Source organism: Oncorhynchus kisutch, linkage group LG22 (assembly GCF_002021735.2).
Source record: "Oncorhynchus kisutch isolate 150728-3 linkage group LG22, Okis_V2, whole genome shotgun sequence".
NCBI classification, from domain to species: Eukaryota; Metazoa; Chordata; class Actinopteri; order Salmoniformes; family Salmonidae; genus Oncorhynchus; species Oncorhynchus kisutch.
The window spans coordinates 51,861,389-51,885,388 of NC_034195.2; the positions used below are offsets into that span (position 1 = coordinate 51,861,389).

Below are 24,000 nucleotides of genomic sequence, written 5' to 3' on the forward strand. Positions count from 1 at the left end.
TCTCTCTCTCTCTCTCTGTGCTCTCTCTCTCTCTCTCTGTCCTTCCTTCTCTCTCGCCTTCTCTCTGTTTCTTGCTGTCCTCCCTCCTATCTCTCTCTCTGTCATCCCATCTCTCTCTGTCCTCCCTTCTCTCTCGCTTTCTCTCTCTATCTGTCCTCCCTTCTATCTCTCTCTCTCTGTCCTCCCTTCTTTCTCTCTGTCCTCCCTCCTCTCTCTCTGTCCTCCCTCCTCTCTCTCTCTCTCCCCCATTCTCTCTCTCATCTCTCTTCTATTTTCTTGACTCTCTCTCTCAGCTCTCTCTGTCTCTGTCATTTTTTACATCTCCCCTCCCCTGCATATTCTTGACTCTCCTCTCTCTCGTCTAAGCATTATTTCCTCTCACTGTTTCCAAAGCCCCGTCTTAATCAACTGGCTGAAACCTTACTGAATCCTCTCCTCCCTGCAGGCCGGGGTGTATAACACATTACACCGTACTGTGACATCACAGTGGCGTTCTTTGTTTCAGTAAATGATGATGTGCCTGAAAAAGCATTCTGAATTCATTAGTGGTGAAGCTACAAATCAGTTCTAACCGTGACTTTGTGGAGCCCTATGGGGTCCTTTACCCAACGGTGATGATGGTGATGTACAGAAATTACAAATGCACACATGCATACACACACACGCACACACACAGACACACAGACACAACACACACACACACACACACACACACACACACACACACACACACACACACACACACACACACACACACACACACACACACACACACACACACAGACACACAGACACACAGACACACAGACACACAGACACACACACACCACACACAGGGACAAGTTTTAAAAGGGATAATCTAAAGACGATTTCAGCTTTTAAAACCAATGTCCTTGGCATGGAAATAAAGGGCTTTTATGGAACACAAGTTAAAAGAATGTATAAACGCAAAGTGATTGAAGTTCTTTTTTGAAATTAATTTAAATCTCATGTTGCTTTTCTGGCAGCAGTGTGTAAAAGACGTTTTTAAATGTGGACGACTCGACGCGGAAGGAAGAAGGACGCAAAGGTTATTTACACTGTAAAACGTCTGGCATGACGATCATCAGGAAGTAGTTTAATCAAATAATTAAACCAAACCAAGAACTAAATCATGGGATCTACGCCCTTAGAATAAAGGTGCGTTCTAGAACCTAAAATGGTTCTAGAACCCTTTGAAGAACCCTTTTTTTTGGTTCCATGTAAGGACCCTTTCCACAGAGGGATTCTAAATGGAACCCAAAATAGTTATACGTGGAACCCAATGAAGGATTCTTTCTGGAACCCAAAATGTTTCTCCTGCTGGGACAGAACCCTTTTGGAACCATTTTTTGGGGGGAAGAGTGTATGTTTACATTTCGTCTACGTTCCCTTTCCTGCCATTTCCTGCCAAATAAATCAACTACAATGGTTGTTACACCTCAGCCAGACTTGTAGCCTCGTGAATAAACTATCACTTAAACTTCAAATAAAAAACACAGTCCATTGACACTCCTATGTTCTCTCGTTCAATAACACCTGGCTCCCAAACATAACAATGTATTCTTTAAAAAATATATATATATATTTGACCTTTATTTAACTAGACAAGTCAGTTAAGAACAAATTCTTATTTTCAATGAGAGCCTAGGAACAGTGGGTTAACTGCCTGTTCAGGCACAGAACGAAAGAACTGTACCTTGTCAGCTCGGGGGTTTGAACTTGCAACCTTCCGGTTACTAGTCCAACGCTCTAACCACTAGGCTACCCTGCCGCCCCTCCACTCTAACCACTAGGCTACCCTGCCACCCCTCCACTCTAAACACTAGGCTACCCTGCCGCCCCAATGGAGCTACTTAGAGCAAGGGACGCCTAGAATGCTAATGACTATACCATGGACTGCCGTGGTTAGCCACCCATGCTAATGACTACACCATGGACTGCCGTGGTTAGCCACCCATGCTAATGACTACACCGTGGACTGCCGTGGTTAGCCACCCATGCTAATGACTACACCGTGACCTGCCGTGGTTAGCCACCCATGCTAATGACTACACCGTGAACTGCCGTGGTTAGCCACCCCTGCTAATGACTACACCGTGACCTGCTGTGGTTAGCCACCCATGCTAATGACTACACCGTGAATTGCCGTGGATAGCCACCCATGCTAATGACTACACCGGTGAACTGCCGTGGTTAGCCACCCATGCTAATGACTACACCGTGACCTGCCGTGGTTAGCCACCCATGCTAATGACTACACCGTGAACTGCCGTGGATAGCCACCCATGCTAATGACTACACCGTGACCTGCCGTGGTTAGTCACCCATGCTAATGACTACACCGTGACCTGCTGTGGTTAGCCCACCCATGCTAATGACTACACCGTGACCTGCCGTGGTTAGCCACCCATGCTAATGACTACACCGTGAACTGCCGTGGTTAGCCACCTATGCTAATGACTACAACGTGACCTGCCGTGGTTAGCCACCCATGCTAATGACTACACCGTGACCTGCCGTGGTTAGCCACCCCATGCTAATGACTACACCATGAACTGCCGTGGTTAGCCACCCATGCTAATGACTACACCGTGACCTGCCGTGGTTAGCCACCCATGCTAATGACTACACCGTGAACTGCCGTGGGAAAGCCACCCATGCTAATGACTACACATGACCTGCCGTGGTTAGCCACCCATGCTAATGACTACACCGTGACCTGCCGTGGTTAGCCACCCATGCTAATGACTACACCGTGACCTGCCGTGGTTAGCCACCCATGCTAATGACTACACCATGACCTGCCGTGGTTAGCCACCCATGCTAATGACTACACCGTGTCCTGCCGTGGTTAGCCACCCATGCTAATGACTACACCGTGACCTGCCGTGGTTAGCCACCCATACATACACACGTGGGCCTGAACCTTAGAGCTACAGAATAGTTGGAGTCAAAGGCACAATCTGGGATATTTACAGTCATTTTATTACTTTTTGTAACATGTACTGTACATTTCCCCCAGTTTAAGTGGCAGGGCTGCCGTTTAGGTGGAATATAAATCCCAGATTGTAGTTTTACCAAGCTAACCCCAACACACCCCACACCACACCACACACCCCACCCCACCCCACACACCCCACCCCGCACACCACACCACATACCACACCCCACACCCCACATACCACACCCCACATACCACACCCCACACCCCCACATACCACACCCCACACCCCATACCACACACCACACCCCACACCCCATACACCACACCACACCCCACACACCACACACCACACCCCATACACCACACACCACACCACACCCCCCAACACACACACCACACCACACCCCCCAACCCACACACCACACCCCACACACCACACCACACCCCACACCCCCCAACACACACACCACACACCACACCCCACACACCACACCCCACACACCACACCACACCACACCCCCACACACCACACCACACCCCACACACCACACCCCACCACACCACACACACCCCACACACAACACCCCACACCCCACACACCACACCACACCCCACACACCACACCACACCCCACACACCACACAACACCCCACACACCACACCCCACGCACACACACAAACGTCACACTTTCACTAATCTGACAATGAGTGGGTGTTGAGTTCTGACAGCCCAGTAAAAACTCAGTCTTAAAGGTTATTTCATTTGACAGAGAAAGCAGTGTGGCGGCAGGGTGTTGTCTTTCAGGGGAGTGGAATACTATAAACTGGTGCTGCGGTGTGTCTGATGTGTGTGTCTCAGTGTCTTTCTTCATGTCTCTCTCTCTCTCTCTCTGTCTATCTCTCTCTCTCGGTCTCTCTCTCTCTCTGTCTCTCTCTGTCCTCTCTCTCTCTCTCTCTCTCTCTCTCTCTCTCTCTCTGTCTCTCTCTGTCTCTCTTCTCTCTCTCCCTGTCTCTCTCTCTCTCTCTCTCTTCTGTCTCTCTCTCTCTCTTCTCTCTCTCTCTCTCTCTCTGTCTCTCTCTCTCTCCCTGTCTCTCTCTCTCTCTCTGTCTCTCTCTCTCTCTCTCCTCTGTCTCTTTCTTTCTCTCTCTCTTTCTCTCTCCTCTCTCTCTCTCTCTCTCTCTCTCTCTCTCCTCTCCTCTCTCTCTCTCTCTCTCTCTCTCTCTCTCTCTATCAATTCAAGGGGCTTTATTGGCATGGGAAAACATATGTTAGCATTGCCAAAGCAAGTGAGGTAGATAATATACAAAGTGAAATAAACAACAACTATGAACAGTAAACATTACACTCACAGAAGTTCCAAAAGAATAAAGACGTTACAAATGTCATATTATATATATACAGTGTTGTAACGATGTACAAATGGTTAAAGTACAAAATGGAAAATAAATAAACATAAATATGGGTTGTATTTACAATGGTGTTTGTTCTTCACTGGTTGCCCTTTTCTCGTGGCAACAGGTCACAGATCTTGCTGCTGTGATGGCACACTGTGGAATTTCACCCAGTAGATATGGGAGTTTATCAAAATCGGGTTTGTTTCAAATTTCTTTGTGGATCTGTGTAATCGGAGGGAAATATGTGTCTCTAATATGGTCATACATTTGGCAGGAGGTTAGGAAGTGCAGTTCAGTTCCCTCCTCATTTTGTGGGCAGTGTGCAAATAGCCTGTCTTCTCTTGAGAGCCATGTCTGCCTACAGCAGCCTTTCTCAATAGCAAGGCTATGCTCACTGAGTCTGTACATAGTCAAAGCTTTCCTTAATTTTGGGTCAGTCACAGTGGTCAGGTATTCTGCCGCTGTGTACTCTCTGTTTAGGGCCAAATAGCATTCTAGTTTGCTCAGTTTTTTTGTTATTCTTTCCAATGTGTCAAGTAATTATCTTTTTGTTTTCTCATGATTTGGTTGGGTCTAATTGTGTTACTGTCCTGGGGCTCTGTGGGGTCTTTATGTGTTTGTGAACAGGGCCCCTGTTTCTGTCTCTCAATTCAATTCAATTCAAGGGCTTTATTGGCATGGGAAACATGTGTTAACATCTCTCTCTATCTTTATGAGTTTTCCGTCGAGCTGCAGAAAGCAGTGACTACGTATTGACTGACGCCTGCCGGGAGGCCGCCTGCCAGTTGGTGGGGTGTGTATGTATGTGTCTGTGAGGTCTTGGTTTGGTGAGGTGTTTCCCTCTAGGGGCCTGCGTGCAGTCTGTCTGTCTGCTCCCAACCACAGAACCACCACATCACTAACCAACAGACATACCCACTCCCTGTCCTCCCTTTTTCTTTTCTCTCTCTCTCTCTCTCTCTCTCTCTCTCTCTCTCTCTCTCTCTCTCTCTCTCTCTCTCTCTCACACAGCTAGAGCCCCACACAGCTAGATCCCCACACAGCTAGATCCCCACACAGCTAGAGCCCCACACAGCTGGATCCCCACACAGCTAGATCCCCACACAGTTAGAGCACCACACAGCTAGAGCCCCACACAGCTATATCCCCACACAGCTAGATCCCCACACAGCTAGATCCCCACACAGCTAGAGCCCCACACAGCTAGATCCCCACACAGCTAGATCCCCACACAGCCACAGGCAGTCCGAACAACAGGAGACAGATCCAAACTACGCGGCCTCACTCCCCTAGTCCCTGTCACCCAGATGAACAATACGGCACTGTGTGTATATATGTATGTGTGTGTGTGTGTGTGTGTGTGTGTTTGGCCTGATTATGCCTCTGAATATTGGATTATAGAGATTATAGAGCCACACCCTGCCCGTGACACTACCAAACATACACCCTACCCACCTGTCCCTGTCCTCGTCCCTGATCCGTGACCCCCTTTGTCCTTACTGAGCGTGTCACATCAACATCCCGAGCTCGTCATCGTTCCACTTTATTATCATCAAAGAGGTTCCTTTGAAACACTGGCTCTCTGCTACAACACTACCTCATCAATACTCTGTCTCACCCTCTGTCTGCTACAACACTACCTCATCAATACCTTGTCTCACCCTCTGTCTGCTACAACACTACCTCATCAATACTCTGTCTCACCACTCTGTCTGCTACAACACTACCTCATCAATACTCTGTCTCAACCCTCTGTCTGCTACAACACTACCTCATCAAATACTCTGTCCTCACCCCTCTGTCTGCTACACACACTACCTCATCAATACTCTGTCTCACCCTCTGTCTGCTACAACACTACCTCATCAATACTCTGTCCTCACCCTCTGTCTGCTACAACACTACCTCATCAATACTCTGTCTCACCTCTGTCTGCTACAAACACTACCTCATCAATACTCTGTCTCACCCTCTGTCTGCTACAACACTACCTCATCAATACTCTGTCTCACCCTCTGTCTGCTACAACACTACCTCATCAATACTCTGTCTCACCCTCTGTCTGCTTACAACACTACCTCATCAATACTCTGTCTCACCCTCTGTCTGCTACAACACTACCTCATCAATACTCTGTCTCACCTCTGTCTGCTACAACACTACATATCAACTCTGTCTCACCCTCTGTCTGCTACAACACTACCTCATCAATACTCTGTCTCACCCTCTGTCTGCTACAAACTACCTCATCAATACTCTGTCTCACCCTCTGTCTGCTACAACACTACCTCATCAATACTCTGTCTCACCCTCTGTCTGCTACAACACTACCTCATCAATACTCTGTCTCACCCTCTGTCTGCTACAACACTACCTCATCAATACTCTGTCTCACCCTCTGTCTGCCTACAACACTACCTCATCAATACTCTGTCTCACCCTCTGTCTGCTACAACACTACCTCATCAATACTCTGTCTCACCCTCTGTCTGCTACAACACTACCTCATCAATACTCTGTCTCACCCTCTGTCTGCTACAACACTACCTCATCAATACTCTGTCTCACCCTCTGTCTGCTACAACACTACCCTCATCAATACTCTGTCTCACCCTCTGTCTGCTACAACACTACCTCATCAATACTCTGTCTCACCCTCTGTCTGCTACAACACTACCTCATCAATACTCTGTCTCACCCTCTGTCTGCTACAACACTACCTCATCAATACTCTGTCTCACCCTCTGTCTGCTACAACACTACCTCATCAATACTCTGTCTCACCCTCTGTCTGCTACAACACTACCTCATCAATACTCTGTCTCACCCTCTGTCTGCTACAACACTACCTCATCAATACTCTGTCTCACCCTCTGTCTGCTACAACACTACCTCATCAATACTCTGTCTCACCCTCTGTCTGCTTACAACACTACCTCATCAATACTCTGTCTCACCCTCTGTCTGCTACAACACTACCTCATCAATACTCTGTCTCACCTCTGTCTGCTACAACACTACCTCATCAATACTCTGTCTCACCCTCTGTCTGCTACAACACTACCTCATCAATACTCTGTCTCACCCTCCTTCTGCTACAACACTGCCTCATCAATACTCTGTCTCACCCTCTGTCTGCTACAACACTACCTCATCAATACTCTGTCTCACCCTCTGTCTGCTACAACACTACCTCATCAATACTCTGTCTCACCCTCTGTCTGCTACAACACTACCTCATCAATACTCTGTCTCAACTCTGTCTGCTACAACACTACCTCATCAATACTCTGTCTCACCCTCTGTCTGCTACAACACTACCTCATCAATACTCTGGCTTTCCTGGCGCTCATGGAAGAGTGTTTTGACTGTCCTCTCTCTCTGTCTCCCCTCTCTCTGTCTCCCCTCTCTCTGTCTCTCTCTCTGTCTTGCCCTCTCTCTGTCTCCCCTCTCTCTGTCTCCCCTCTCTCTGACTCTCACTCTGTCTTGCCCTCTCTCTGTCTCGCCCTCTGTCTTGCCCTCTCTCTGTCTCGCCCTCTGTCTCCCCTCTCTCTGACTCTCACTCTGTCTTGCCCTCTCTCTGTCTCGCCCTCTGTCTCCCCTCTCTCTGACTCTCACTCTGTCTTGCCCTCTCTCTGTCTCGCCCTCTGTCTCCCCTCTCTCTGACTCTCACTCTGTCTTGCCCTCTCTCTGACTCTCAGTCTGTCTTGCCCTCTCTCTGTCTCGCCCTCTGTCTCCCCTCTCTCTGACTCTCACTCTGTCTTGCCCTCTCTCTGTCTCGCCCTCTGTCTCCCCTCTCTCTGACTCTCACTCTGTCTGACTCTCACTCTGTCTCGTCCTCTGTCTCCCCTCTCTCTGACTCTCACTCTGTCTGACTCTAACTCTGTCTTGCCCTCTGTCTCCCCTCTCTCTGTCTCCCCCTCTCTCTGTCTCGCCCTCTGTCTCGCCCTCTGTCTCGCCCTCTCTCTGACTCTCACTCTGTCTTGCCCTCTGTCTCCCCTCTCTCTGTCTCGCCCTCTGTCTCCCCTCTCTCTGACTCTCTCTCTGTCTCCCCTCTCTCTGACTCTCACTCTGTCTCGCCCTCTCCCTGACTCTCACTCTGTCTCGCCCTCTGTCTCCCCTCTCTCTGACTCTCACTCTGTCTCGCCCTCTGTCTCCCCTCTCTCTGACTCTCACTCTGTCTCGCCCTCTCTCTGTCTCGCCCTCTGTCTCGCCCTCTCTCTGACTCTCACTCTGTCTTGCCCTCTGTCTCCCCTCTCTCTGTCTCGCCCTCTGTCTCCCCTCTCTCTGACTCTCACTCTGTCTCGCCCTCTCTCTGACTCTCACTCTGTCTTGCCCTCTCTCTGTCTCGCCCTCTGTCTCGCCCTCTCTCTGTCTCGCCCTCTTTCTCCCCCGCTCTCTGACTCGCACTCTGTCTCGCCCTCTCCCTGACTCTCACTCTGTCTCGCCCTCTGTCTCCCCTCTCTCTGACTCTCACTCTGTCTCGCCCTCTCTCTGACTCGCACTCTGTCTTGCCCTCTCTCTGACTCGCACTCTGTCTTGCCCTCTCTCTGACTCGCACTCTGTCTCGCCCTCGCCCTCTCTCTGTCTCGCCCTCTGTCTCCCCTCTCTCTGACTCGCACTCTGTCTCGCCCTCTCTCTGACTCTCACTCTGTCTTGCCCTCTCTCTGACTCTCAGTCTGTCTTGCCCTCTCTCTGTCTCGCCCTCTGTCTCCCCACTCTCTGACTCTCACTCTGTCTTGCCCTCTCTCTGACTGGCCCTCTGTCTCGCCCTCTCTCTGACTCGCCCTCTGTCTCGCCCTCTCTCTGACTCTCCTGTCCTTGTTCTCTACTTTTCTCTCATTCTCTCATTCTCTATCTCTCCCCATCTCTCTCTCCCTCTGTCTTCCCTCATTCTGTCTCCTCCACTCTCTATCTTCCTCTGTCTCCCCTCATTATCTCTGTCCCTCTCTCTCTTCCTCTCTCTCTTTCACTCTCTCCCTGTCCTCTCCCCCTCTGGGGACCTCCAGGAACAGCGGCCCCCATGTCTGGTCTCTCCTTTCCCCAGAGATGTGAGCCCCAACCAGGCCAAGGTCTACGAACAAGCTGGGTCTAACTCCCCAGACTACGGCGCTTGCCTGGTCACCACACCCCCATTCTCTTCAATGGGCGTTCTGATGGTACAGATGAACTATAGAGGAATAATAAAACAAGAACTGAACCAGTGACTTCCTGCTGGGAATCCTGCTATGGTGTTCAGCAATGTGTGTTACACTAATACATCTCCCCCCTTGTGTTTCCTCTGCTATAGGAACCTTTTCATTGTGTTTGTGTATTGGTGCTCCTAAAGGAGACACACAGAGAGGAGGATGATGAGGAAGAAGATCCCGGAGCTCTTCAGCTGAGACCTGTGTGAATGACTACCCTGCTGAGGTTTGCCCATCAGTCTGGGAGTTTCTCCCAAACTACTTCTAATGAATGAGTCACAGGCACAGCTCAAGACGTCTCTGTGAAGCAAAGGTGACGCAATGTTGGAGGCCCAACGCTTGGATGCCTCTGCCAAAAACCAGGCCTGCCAATGGCAAGCAGGAGAAAAACCCAGATACACTGGTTAAATCCGTTTGGCCTGGGAACAGTTTGGACCTGGAGCCCTGGGACCTGAAGCCCTGGGAACTGGAGCTCTGAGTACAGTTTGGGCCTGGAGCCCTGGGCACAGTTTGGGCCTGGAGCCCTGGAACCTGGAGCCCTGGGAACAGTTTGGGCCTGGAGCCCTGGGACCTGAAGCCCTGGGAACTGGAGCCCTGGGCACAGTTTGGGCCTGGAGCCCTGGGTACAGTTTGGGCCTGGAGCCCTGGGCACAGTTTGGGCCTGGAGCCCTGGAACCTGGAGCCCTGGGAAACAGTTTGGGCCTGGAGCCCTGGGACCTGGAGCCTGGGAACAGTTTGGGGCCTGGAGCCCTGGGACCTGGAGCCCTGGGAACAGTTTGGGCCTGGAGCCCTGGGACCTGGAGCCCTGGGAACAGTTTGGGCCTGGAGCCCTGGGACCTGGAGCCCTGGGAACAGTTTGGGCCTGGAGCCCTGGGACCTGGAGCCCTGGGAACAGTTTGGGCCTGGAGCCCTGGGACCTGGAGCCCTGGGAACAGTTTGGGCCTGGAGCCCTGGGACCTGGAGCCCTGGGACCTGGAGCCCTGGGAAACAGCTCTCTTTGTGGCTGCATTATGACCTGACTTCCCCCTAAGACAACACGAACCTAGGCACCACTGCACGTCCCATTTGCAGATATCTCAACTTTGAAACCTTCTCAGTTCCAGTTTTTCTCAGTGCATTAGTTTCCTATGAAACAGAGTTTGTTTCTGTTCTTCTCTGTTGAGCCCTTTGATTGATAATGACCATGTGATTCCTGCCAAACAGGCTTTAGAGTCAGAAGTGGAGAGCTATCATTTCAGTGTTGTGTTTCAGCGTTTGTGTCGTGTTTCAGCGCTGTGTCGTGATTCAGCATTGTGTCGTGTTTCAGAGTTGTGTTTCAGTGAGTAAGAATTCACTCACAGACACATGGAGCCCATGTCCAGTACACACCAAAGACAGAGATACAGCAATCGCATCAAAGCATGCAGTCATTACATCTTTCACTGAACATCCAGCCCATGTCCTGTACACACTGACACTTCCAGCCCATGTCCTGTACACACTGACACTTCCAGCCCATGGCCAGTACACACTGACACTTCCAGACCCATGGCCAGTACACACTGACACTTCTAGCCCATGGCCAGTACACACTGACACTTCCAACCCATGGCCAGTACACACGGACACTTCCAGCCCATGTCCAGTACACACTGACACTTCCAGCCCCATGTCCAGTACACACTGACACTTCCAGCCCCATGTCCAGTACACACTGACACTTCCAGCCCATGGCCAGTACACACTGACACTTCCAACCCATGGCCAGTACACACTGATACTTCCAACCCATGTCCAATACACACTGACACTTCCAACCCAAGGCCAGTACACACTGACACCTCCAGCCCCATGCCCAGTACACACTGACACTTCCAGCCCCATGCCCAGTACACACTGACACTTCCAGCCCATGTCCAGTACACACTGACACTTCCAACCCATGGCCAGTACACACTGACACTTCCAACCCATGTCCAATACACACTGACACTTCCAACCCATGGCCAGTACACACTGACACCTCCAGCCCCATGCCCAGTACACACTGACACTTCCAGCCCCATGCCCAGTACACACTGACACTTCCAGCCCATGGCCAGTACACACTGACACTTCCAGCCCCATGTCCAGTACACACTGACACTTCCAGCCCCATGTCCAGTACACACTGACACTTCCAGCCCATGGCTAACACTGATAGTTGACATAAAAGTATAATATCACAGAGCAGAGTGACCTTTTGTGGTCTGGAATACATACAGTATGACTGCTTGGCCTGCGTACTAGTACGAAACCGTGTGGGTTTGGTCTTTTTCTCTATTGTCCATTGTTCCAACTGATGTCTTACTGATAGGTCTTCTCTTGTGGGTTTATAATGTATTTCCCACAGCATTAAGCAGAATTTATAATCTGGGTGGTTTGAACCCTGAATGCTGATTGGCTGACAGCCGTGGTATATCAGACTATACCATGGGTATGAAAAACATGTGTTTTTCCTGCTCTAGTTAAGTTGGTAACCAGTTATAAACGCAATAAGGCACCTCTGGGGCGTGTGGTATAAGGCCAATATACCACAGCTAAGGGCTGTGTCCAGGCACTCCACTTTGCATCGTGCCTAGGAACAGGCCTTATTGTTTAAGTATTGTATCTCTATAGTATCTCTCCTCTCCTTTGACATATCTGTTTTCTTCTTTCAACGATCAAACAGTAAGAATGAATGAATCCCAACAATCATCCCCAGACTCAACCCCAGGCCACATCATCCCCAGACTCAACCCCAGGCCACATCATCCCCAGACTCAACCTCAGACCACATCATCCCCAGACTCAACCCCAGGCCACATCATCCCCAGACTCAACCTCAGGCCACATCATCCCCAGACTCAACCCCAGGCCACAGTCCACATCATCCCCCATCTCAACCCCAGTTGTATCTATTCTCAGACTCAATTCCAGTCCAATCCATTGTAGCCTGTTAGATCGTCTGGGCTGTTTGTGTGCTTTTGGGTCTGGTATCGTCAGGGGCTGGACTGGTATTTACAGGACTCTCTCACACACAGTTTTGTGAGGAATACACTGAAGTAATTTCAGTTCCTTCATCTGCATTGATCTGAAAGCAACAGGTGGATGGAAGGGGTTTCACCAGTGACAGCTGATTTAAGGAATGGAAAGCCAATTCCACGTGCTTTAGGCTCAGTAGCACAGTAGAATAGAAGGTTTGACTTGTCTTTCATTGGCTAAACTACACGTTGTTGAGGACGTCAAGTACGGGATTGGTTGACTTACCGAATCCGAATGCAGCAGGAGCAGGGATAGGAGCAGACTGAACAGGAGTGGACGTGTAGAGACCGGTCACCAGCAGACCATCAAAATAAGTACTGGTGGAGACAGTCACTGTGGAGAGACAGAAAGAGAGAGATTTTTAATACATTTTGAAACATTCGTTCAACAGTGGGGGGTTTGTATTTTTTCTTTCAACAGGTCTCCTTATCTATATACAGTAGCTAATTGCCCAGTGTGATGTTTCACTATCTGACAGAGAACGTGCCGCACACCACCACCTCTGTCACATCCTCACTGCTGCTAACGAGACTAACCAACCTAACGAGCCTCAGAACACAGGTGTTAACAAGGATTCTAGCAAGGTCGTTAGAGAGGGGAAGGTGAGAAGGAATCCCCTGAGGGAGGGTGGGGGGAGCGGAAGGGAAAGTAAGGGGGGAGGACGGGAGGGAGATAGAGAGAGTAATAAAGTAGGTGAGAGAGGCAGGAGGGAGAGAGGGGAGCAGGGAGGTAGTGAGGGAGAGAGGGGAGCAGGGAGGTAGTGAGGGAGAGAGGGGAGCAGGGAGGTAGAGAGGGAGAGAGGGGAGCAGGGAGGCAGGGAGGAGAGAGGGAGAGAGGGGAGCAGGGAGGTAGAGAGGTAGAGAGGGAGAGAGGGGAGCAGGGAGGTAGTGAGGGAGAGAGGGGAGCAGGGAGGTAGAGAGGGAGAGAGGGGAGCAGGGAGGCAGGGAGGGAGAGAGGGAGAGAGGGGAGCAGGAGGGTAGAGAGGGAGAGAGAGGAGCGAGGGAGGAGAGAGGGGAGCAGGGAGGTAGAGAGGGAGAGAGGGGAGCAGGGAGGTAGAGAGGGGAGAGAGAGGAGCAGGGAGGGAGAGAGGGGAGCAGGGAGGGTAGAGAAGGGAGCAGAGAGGTAGAGAGGGAGAGAGAGGAGCAGGGAGGGAGAGAGGGGAGCAGGGAGGTAGAGAAGGGAGCAGAGAGGTAGAGAGGGAGAGAGGGGAGCAGGGAGGTAGAGAGGGAGAGAGGGGAGGAGGGAGGTTAGAGATAGAGGGAGAGAGGGGAGCAGGGAGGTAGAGAGGGAGAGAGGGGAGCAGGAGGCAGGGAGGGAGAGAGGGAGAGAGGAGAGCAGGGAGGTAGAGAGGGAGAGAGAGGAGCAGGGAGGGAGAGAGGGGAGCAGGGAGGTAGAGAAGGGAGCAGGGAGGTAGAGAGGGAGAGAGGGAGAGAGGGGAGAATGGAGGTAGAGAGGGAGAGAGGGGAGCATGGAGGTAGAGAGGGGAGCAGGGAGGGAGAGAGGGAGAGAGGGGAGCAGGGAGGGAGAGAGGGAGAGAGGGGAGCAGGGAGGGAGAGAGGGGAGCAGGGAGGGAGAGAGGGAGAGAGGGGAGCAGGGAGGGAGAGAGGGAGAGAGGGGAGCAGGGAGGGAGAGAGGGGAGCAGGGAGGGAGAGAGGGAGAGAGGGGAGCAGGGAGGGAGAGAGGGAGAGGACATAGTTGGGTGTGCAGGTGCTGTGCAGCTACAGAGGTGGTGGTGCCACACTGTCACAGATGCTACCTGCTATCACTGGGAAGTGTCATTTCACCCAACAAGAGTAACCCTGGAGCAGGCCAAGTGGAGGTCTGAGTCACATACTGTAGAGTAACCCTGGAGCAGGCCAAGTGGAGGTCTGAGTCACATACTGTAGAGTAACCCTGGAGCAGGCCAAGTGGAGGTCTGAGTCACATACTGTAGAGTAACCCAACATAACGTTGTCTGATATAAAATGTATATAGCACTGAGTGACAGGACTACATGACTACAGAGTGACAGGACTACATGACTACAGAGTGACAGGACTACATGACTACAGAGTGACAGGAGTGACAGGACTACATGACTACAGAGTGACAGGACTACATGACTACAGAGTGACAGGGACTACATGACTACAGAGTGACAGGACTACATGACTACAGAGTGACAGGACTACATGACTACAGAGTGACAGGACTACATGACTACAGAGTGACAGGACTACATGACTACAGAGTGACAGGACTACATGACTACAGAGTGACAGGACTACATGATTACAGAGTGACAGGACCACATGACTACAGAGTAACAGGACTACATGACTACAGAGTGACAGGACCACATGACTACAGAGTGACAGGACCACATGACTACAGAGTGACAGGACTACATGACTACAGAGTGACAGGACTACATGACTACAGAGTGACAGGACTACATGACTACAGAGTGACAGGACTACATGACTACAGAGTGACAGGACCACATGACTACAGAGTGACAGGACCACATGACTACAGAGTGACAGGACTACATGACTACAGAGTGACAGGACTACATGACTACAGAGTGACAGGACTACATGACTACAGAGTGACAGGACCACATGACTACAGAGTGACAGGACTACATGACTACAGAGTGACAGGACTACATGACTACAGAGTGACAGGACACAGGACTACAGAGTGACAGGACCACATGACTACAGAGTGACAGGACTACATGACTACAGAGTGACAGGACTACATGACTACAGAGTGACAGGACCACATGACTACAGAGTGACAGGACCACATGACTACAGAGTGACAGGACCACATGACTACAGAGTGACAGGACTACATGACTACAGAGTGACAGGACTACATGACTACGGAGTGACAGGACTACATGACTACAGAGTGACAGGACTACATGACTACAGAGTGACAGGACTACATGACTACAGAGTGACAGGACTACATGACTACAGAGTGACAGGACCACATGACTACAGAGTGACAGGACTACATGACTACAGAGTGACAGGACCACATGACTACAGAGTGACAGGACCACATGACTACAGAGTGACAGGACTACATGATTACAGAGTGACAGGACTACATGACTACAGAGTGACAGGACTACATGACTACAGAGTGACAGGACTACATGACTACAGAGTGACAGGACTACATGACTACAGAGTGACAGGACCACATGACTACAGAGTGACAGGACCACATGACTACAGAGTGACAGGACTACATGACTACAGAGTGACAGGACTACATGACTACAGAGTGACAGGAAATGACTACAGAGTGACAGGACCACATGACTACAGAGTGACAGGACTACATGACTACAGAGTGACAGGACTACATGACTACAGAGTGACAGGACCACAGGACTACAGAGTGACAGGACCACATGACTACAGAGTGACAGGACTACATGACTACAGAGTGACAGGACTACATGACTACAGAGTGACAGGACCACATGACTACAGAGTGACAGGACCACATGACTACAGAGTGACAGGACTACATGACTACAGAGTGACAGGACTACATGACTACGGAGTGACAGGACTACATGACTACAGAGTGACAGGACTACATGACTACAGAGTGACAGGACCACATGACTACAGAGTGACAGGACTACATGACTACAGAGTGACAGGATTACATGACTACAGAGTGACAGGACTACATGACTACAGAGTGACAGGACCACATGACTACAGAGTGACAGGACCACATGACTACAGAGTGACAGGACCACATGACTACAGAGTGACAGGACTACATGACTACAGAGTGACAGGACCACATGACTACAGAGTGACAGGACCACATCAATAAATCAATGACATAAAAACACTGCAGGACTAAAAACATTAACTAGTATAAAAAGATAACTGGTCTGTCTGTCTGTCTGTCTGTCTGTCTGTCTGTCTGTCTGTCTGTCTGTCTGTCTGTCTGTCTGTTTGGGTGTCTGTCTGTCTGTTTGGGTGTCTGGGTGTCTGTCTGTCTGTCTGTCTGTCTGTCTGTTTGGGTGTCTGTCTGTCTGTCTGTCTGTCTGTTTGGGTGTCTGTCTGTCTGTCTGTCTGGGTGTCTGTCTGTTTGGGTGTCTGGGTGTCTGTCTGTCTGTTTGGGTGTCTGTCTGTCTGTCTGTCTGTCTGTCTGTCTGTCTGTCTGTCTGTCTGTCTGTCTGTTTGGGTGTCTGTCTGGGTGTCTGTCTGTTTGGGTGTCTCTCTGGGTGTCTGTCTGTTTGGGTGTCTGTGTGTCTGTCTGTTTGGGTTTCTGTCTTGGTGTCTATCTGTCTGTCTGTCTGTCTCTCTGTCTGTCTGTTTGAGTGTCTGTCTGGGTGTCTGTCTGTCTGGGTGCCTGTCTGCCTGTTTGTCTGTTTGGGTGTGTGGGTGTCTGTCTGTCTGTCTGTTTGGGTGTCTGGATGACTGGGTGTCTGTCTGTTTGAGTGTCTGGTTGTCTGGATGACTGGGTGTCTGTTCGGGTGTCTGTCTGGGTGTCTGTCTGTTTGGGTGTCTGGATGACTGGGTGTCTGTCTGTTTGGGTGTCTGTCTGTTTGGGTGTCTGTCTGTTTGGGTGTCTGGATGACTGGGTGTCTGTCTGTTTGAGTGTCTGGTTGTCTGGATGACTGGGTGTCTGTTTGGGTGTCTGTCTGTTCGGGTGTCTGTCTGGGTGTCTGTCTGTTTGGGTGTCTGGATGGCTGGGTGTCTGGGTGTCTGGGTGTCTGGGTGTCTGGGTGTCTGGATGACTGGGTGTCTGGATGGCTGGGTGTCTGGGTGTTTAGGTGTCTGGGTGTCTGGGTGTCTGGGGGTCTGGTGTCTGGATGACTGGGTGTCTGTGTGTCTGGGTGTCTGGGTGTCTGGATGACTGCGTGTCTGGGTGTCTGGATGACTGGGTGTCTGTCTGTTTGGGTGTCTGGATGACTGCGTGTCTGGGTGTCTGGGTGTCTGGGTGTCTGTCTGTTTGGGTGTCTGGATGACTGGGTGTCTGTGTGTCTGGGTGTCTGGGTGTCTGGATGACTGCGTGTCTGGGTGTCTGGATGACTGGGTGTCTGGATGACTGGGTGTCTGTGTGTCTGGGTGTCTGGGTGTCTGGATGACTGCGTGTCTGGGTGTCTGGATGACTGGGTGTCTGGATGACTGGGTGTCTGGGTGTCTGGGTGTCTGGGTGTCTGGATGACTGCGTGTCTGGGTGTCTGGATGACTGGGTGTCTGTCTGTTTGGGTGTCTGGATGACTGGGTGTCTGTCTGTCTGGGTGTCTGTCTGTTTGGGTGTCTGGGTGTCTGGGTGTCTGGGTGTCTGGATGACTGGGTGTCTGGATGACTGGATGACTGGGTGTCTGGGTGTCTGGATGACTGGGTGTCTGGGTGTCTGGGTGTCTGGGTGTCTGGATGACTGGGTGTCTGGGTGTCTGGATGACTGGGTGTCTGGGTGTCTGGGTGTCTGGGTGTCTGGGTGTCTGGGTGTCTGGATGACTGGGTGTCTGGGTGTCTGGATGACTGGGTGTCTGGATGACTGGGTGTCTGGATGACTGGGTTGTCTGGATGTCTGGGTGTCTGGGTGTCTGGGTGTCTGGGTGTCTGGGTGTCTGGATGACTGGGTGTCTGGATGACTGGGTGTCTGGGTGTCTGGGTGACTGGATGACTGGGTGTCTGGGTGACTGCGTGTCTGGGTGACTGGGTGTCTGGGTGTCTGGGTGACTGGATGACTGGGTGTCTGGGTGACTGGGTGTCTGGATGACTGGGTGTCTGGATGACTGGGTGTCTGGGTGTCTGGGTGACTGGATGACTGGGTGTCTGGGTGACTGGGTGTCTGGATGACTGGGTGTCTGGATGACTGGATGACTGGGTGTCTGGGTGTCTGGATGACTGGGTGTCTGGGTGTCTGGGTGTCTGGGTGTCTGGGTGTCTGGATGTCTGGGTGTCTGGGTGTCTGGATGACTGGGTGTCTGGGTGTCTGGGTGTCTGGGTGTCTGGGTGTCTGGGTGTCTGGGTGTCTGGGTGTCTGGGTGTCTGGGAGTACATGAAAGAAGAAAACTTGTTTGGAACCAAAGCCGTTAACTGACCGGATTCCGCCTCCGTTTTGGGGGAATTGGATGAAACATTTGAAAAGAAAGTGGTGTAGTTTGCCTATAAGTCTCTGTCTCCAACATGTGTATTAGTCTCTGTCTGTCTCCAACATGTGTATTCTCTCTGTCTGTCTCCACTGTTTCTGTCTGTCTCCAACATGTGTATTAGTCTCTGTCTGTCTCCAGCATGTGTATTAGTCTCTGTCTGTCTCCAGCATGTGTATTAGTCTCTGTCTGTCTCCAACATGTGTATTAGTCTCTGTCTGTCTCCAACATGTGTATTAGTCTCTGTCTGTCTCCAACATGTGTATTAGTCTCTGTCTGTCTCCAACATGTGTATTAGTCTCTGTCTGTCTCCAACATGTGTATTAGTCTCTGTCTGTCTCCAACATGTGCATTAGTCTCTGTCTGTCTCCAACATGTCTATTAGTCTCTGTCTGTCTCCAACATGTGTCTACAGTCAATCAGGGACTACAAAAGAAAAACCAGCCCGTCGCGGACCACGATGTCTTGCTCCCAGGCAAACTAAACAACTTCTTTGCTCGCTTTGAGGACAATACAGTGCCACTGACACGGCCCGCTACTGTACCTGCGGACTCTCCTTCACTGCAGCTAACGTGTGTGAAACATTTAAACGTTTAAACCCTCACAAGGCTGCAGGCCCAGATGGCATCCCCAGCCGCGTCCTCAGAGCATGCGCATACCAGCTGGCTGGTGTGCTTTTGGACATACACTGTATTCAATCAAACCTTATCCCAGTTTGCTGTTCCCACATGCTTCAAGAGGGCCACCATTGTTCCCGTTCCCAAGAAAGCTAAGGTATCTGAGCTAAACGACTACCGCCCCGTAGCACTCACTTCCGTCATCATGAAGTGCTTTGAGAGACTAGTCAAGGACCATATCACCTCCACCCTACCTGACACCCTAGACCCACTCCAATTTGCTTACCGCCCCAATAGGTCCACAGATGACGCAATCGCAACCACACTGCACACTGCCCTAACCCATCTGGACAAGAGGAATACCTATGTAAGAATGCTGTTCATCAACTACAGCTCAGCATTTAACACCATAGTACCATCCAAACTCGTCATTAAGCTCGAGACCCTGGGTCTCGACCCCGTCCTGTGCAACTGGGTAATGGACTTCCTGACGGGCCGCCCCCAGGTGGTGAGGGTAGGTAACAACATCTCCACCCCTCTGATCCTCAACACTGGGGCCCAACAAGGGTGCGTTCTGAGCCCTCTCCTGTACTCCCTGTTCACCCATGACTGCGTGGCCATGCACACCTCCAACTCAATCATCAATTTTGCGGATGACACAACAGTGGTAGGCTTGATTACCAACAACAACGAGACGGCCTACAGGGAGGAGGTGAGGGCCCTCGGAGTGTGGTGTCAGGAAAATAACCTCACACTCAACGTCAACAAAACAAAGGAGATGATCGTGGACTTCAAGAAACAGCAGAGGGAGCACCCCCCTATCCACATCGAAGGGACAGTAGTGTAGAAGGTGGAAAGTTTTAAGTTCCTCGGCGTACACATCACGGACAAACTGAAATGGTCCACCCACACAGACAGTGTGGTGAAGAAGGCGCAGCAGCATCTCTTGAACCTCAGGAGGCTGAAGAAATTTGTCTCGTCACCAAAAACACTCAAACTTTTACAGATGCACAATCGAGAGCATCCTGTCGGGCTGTATCACCTCCTGGTACAGCAACTGCTCTGCCTATAACCGTAAGGCTCTCCAGGGGGTAGTGAGGTCTGCACAACGCATAACCGGGGGAAAACTACATGCCCTCCAGGACACCTACACCACCCGATGTCACAGGAAGGCCAAAAAAGATCATCAAGGACATCAACCACCAAAGCCACTGCCTGTTCCCACCGTTACCATCCAGAAGGCGAGGTCAGTACAGGTGCATCAAAGCTGGGACCGAGAGACTGAAAAACAGCTTCTATCTCAAGGCCATCAGACTGATAAACAGCCATCACTAACATTGAGTGGCTGCTGCCACATACTGACTCAACTCCAGCCACATGAATAATGGAAAAATGTATGTAATAAATGTATCACTAGTCACTTTAAACAATGGCACTTTATATAATGTTTACATACCCTACATGACTCATCTCATATGTATATACTGTACTCTATACCATCTACTGCATCTTGCCTATGCCGTTCTGCCATCACTCATTCATATATTTATATGTACATATTCTTATTCATTCCTTTACACTTGTGTGTATAAGGTAGTAGTTGTGAAATGATGAAGGGATAGAGGGATGGAGGGATGGAGGGATGGAGGGATGAAGGGATGGAGGGATGAAGGGATGGAGGGATGAAGGGATGGAGGGATGGAGGGATGAAGGGATGGAGGGATGGATGGATGGACGGATGAAGGGATGGAGGGATGGAGGGATGGAGGGATGGACGGATGGAGGGATGGAGGGATGGAGGGATGGAGGGATGGACGGATGAAGGGATGGACGGATGAAGGGATGGACGGATGGAGGGATGGAGGGATGGACAGATGGAGGGATGGAGGGATGGACGGATGGAGGGATGGAGGGATGAAGGGATGGAGGGATGAAGGGATGGAGGGATGAAGGGATGGACGGATGAAGGGATGGACGGATGAAGGGATGGAGGGATGGACGGATGGAGGGATGGAGGGATGAAGGGATGGAGGGATGGAGGGATGAAGGGATGGAGGGATGAAGGGATGGAGGGATGAAGGGATGGAGGGATGGACAGATGGAGGGATGGAGGGATGAAGGGATGGAGGATGGAGGGATGGAGGGATGGAGGGATGAAGGGATGGAGGGATGAAGGGATGGAGGGATGAAGGGATGGAGGGATGGAGGGATGAAGGTGTGTGTGTCTGTGCGTGTGTGTGTGTGTGTGTCCAAATCCCCCCACAGGTGAATAGACAAGTATGGATCTGATTGGCTTATGAGTCTGGTCCCTTTCATCGTTAGGTGAAAGAGAGGAGTAACACAGCACACACACACACACACACACACACACACATTTCTAAAGAGCAGGGTGGAGGGCCTTTGAAGGTATCCTTAACATTCTTGTCTCCATCTCTGGCTGACTGCTCGCCGAGGGGAATACCAAGAGATTCATCAACAACGCTCTCATCCTAGCCCTGTGTGTGTGTGTGTGTGTGTGTGTGTGTGTGTGTGTGTGTGTGTGTGTGTGTGTGTGTGTGTGTGTGTGTGTGTGTGTGTGTGTGTGTGTGTGTGTGTGTGTGTGTGTGTTGGCGTGTGTTTGTATGTCAGTGTGTGTGTGTGTGTGTGTGTGTGTGTGTGTGTGTGTGTGTGTGTGTGTGTGTGTGTGTGTGTGTGTGTGTGTGTGTGTGTGTGTGTGTGTGTGTACAAAGCAGGTGTTTGCATGGTTCATGGTTCAGCCAAACATCTGGGTAGAATTGGGGGAGTCAAAAGGGTGCCATAACTCAGCTCTGCTACAAATACAAATATATATATATATATACATGGAGAGAGAGAGAGAGAGGGAGGGAGAGAGAGAGAGCGGAACAAAGAGACAGAGAAAGAGAGACAGAGAGAGAAAGAGAGACAAACGGAGAGAGAGAGAGAGAGAGAGAGAGAGAGAGAGGGAGGGAGAGAGAGAGAGAGGGGAGAGGGAGGGAGAGAGAGAGAGAGAGGGGAGAGGGAGGGGGAGAGAGAGAGAGAGAGAGAGAGAGAGAGAGAGAGAGAGAGAGAGAGAGAGAGAGAGAGAGAGAGAGAGAGAGAGAGAGCGGAACAAAGAGACAGAGAAAGAGAGATATAGAGAGAAAGTTAGAGAAAGAGAGAGAGAGATATTGAACAGGAGAAACAGAGACAGATAGACAGAGATGGAGAGAAAACAGTTATAAGAGAATAGTGAAATGATTGAAATACAAAATGTGTTGCACTGCACTACACAATGCATGTCATAAAAATCTGCCCTGTAATGATTGACTGATCGTCATAGTGACTGATTGCCGTTGTGACTGACCTCCGTTGTGACTGATCTCTGTTGTGACTGACCTCCGTTGTGACTATCCTCCGTTGTGACTGACCTCCGTTGTGACTAGTCGCCATAGTGACTGACCTCCATTGTGACTGAACTCCGTTGTGACTGATCGCCGTTGTGACTGGTCGCCGTTGTGACTGTCCTCCGTTGTGACTGGTCGCCATAGTGACTGACCTCCGTTGTGACTGACCTCCGTTGTGACTGGTCGCCATAGTGACTGACCTCCGTTGTGACTGACCTCCGTTGTGACTGACCTCCGTTGTGACTCACCGCCGTTGTGACTGATCGGCGTTGTGACTGACCTCCATTGTGACTGTCCTCCGTTGTGACTGTCCTCCGTTGTGACTGACCTCCGTTGTGACTGACCTCCGTTGTGACTGGTATCCGTTGTGACTGACCTCCGTTGTGACTGACCTCCGTTGTGACTATCCTCCGTTGTGACTGACCTCTGTTGTGACTAGCCTCCGTTTTGACTGATCTCCGTTGTGACTGGTATCCGCTGTGACTGATCTCCGTTGTGACTGATCGCCGTTGTGACCAACCTCCGTTGTGACTGATCTCCGTTGTGACTGCCCTCCGTTGTGACTGGTATCCGTTGTGACTGACCTCCGTTGTGACTGATCGCCGTTGTGACTGACCTCCGTTGTGACTGACCTCCGTTGTGACTGACCTCCGTTGTGACTGACCTCTGTTGTGACTGATCTCCGTTGTGACTGACCTCCGTTGTGACTATCCTCCGTTGTGACTGACCTCCGTTGTGACTGATCTCCGTTGTGACTGGTATCCGTTGTGACTGATCTCCGTTGTGACTGGTATCCGTTGTGACTGATCTCCGTTGTGATTATCCTCTGTTGTGACTGACCTCCGTTGTGACTGACCTCCGTTGTGACTGATCTCTGTTGTGACTGACCTCCATTGTGACTATCCTCCGTTGTGACTGACCTCCGTTGTGACTGGTCGCCATAGTGACTGACCTCCATTGTGACTGAACTCCGTTGTGACTGATCGCCGTTGTGACTGGTCGCCGTTGTGACTGTCCTCCGTTGTGACTGGTCACCATAGTGACTGACCTCCGTTGTGACTGATCTCCGTTGTGACTGACCTCCGTTGTGACTATCCTCCGTTGTGACTGACCTCCGTTGTGACTGATCTCCGTTGTGACTGGTATCCGTTGTGACTGATCTCCGTTGTGACTGACCTCCGTTGTGACTGATCTCCGTCGTGACTGTCCTCCGTTGTGACTGACCTCCGTTGTGACTGTGCCGCGTTCACTCTAAACAGTCAGTTAAACATATTTTAGT

General features: G+C 50.8%; 1 protein-coding gene across 1 annotated transcript in view; it reads right to left on the reverse strand.

Moving 5' to 3' along the window:
• Nucleotides 1-24,000, reverse strand: part of LOC109884512 (reelin) — a 267,753-nt gene that overhangs the window by 170,355 nt on the left and 73,398 nt on the right. The window contains 1 exon segment of the mRNA XM_031801457.1: nucleotides 12,814-12,921. Coding sequence (XP_031657317.1) covers nucleotides 12,814-12,921 — 108 coding nt within the window.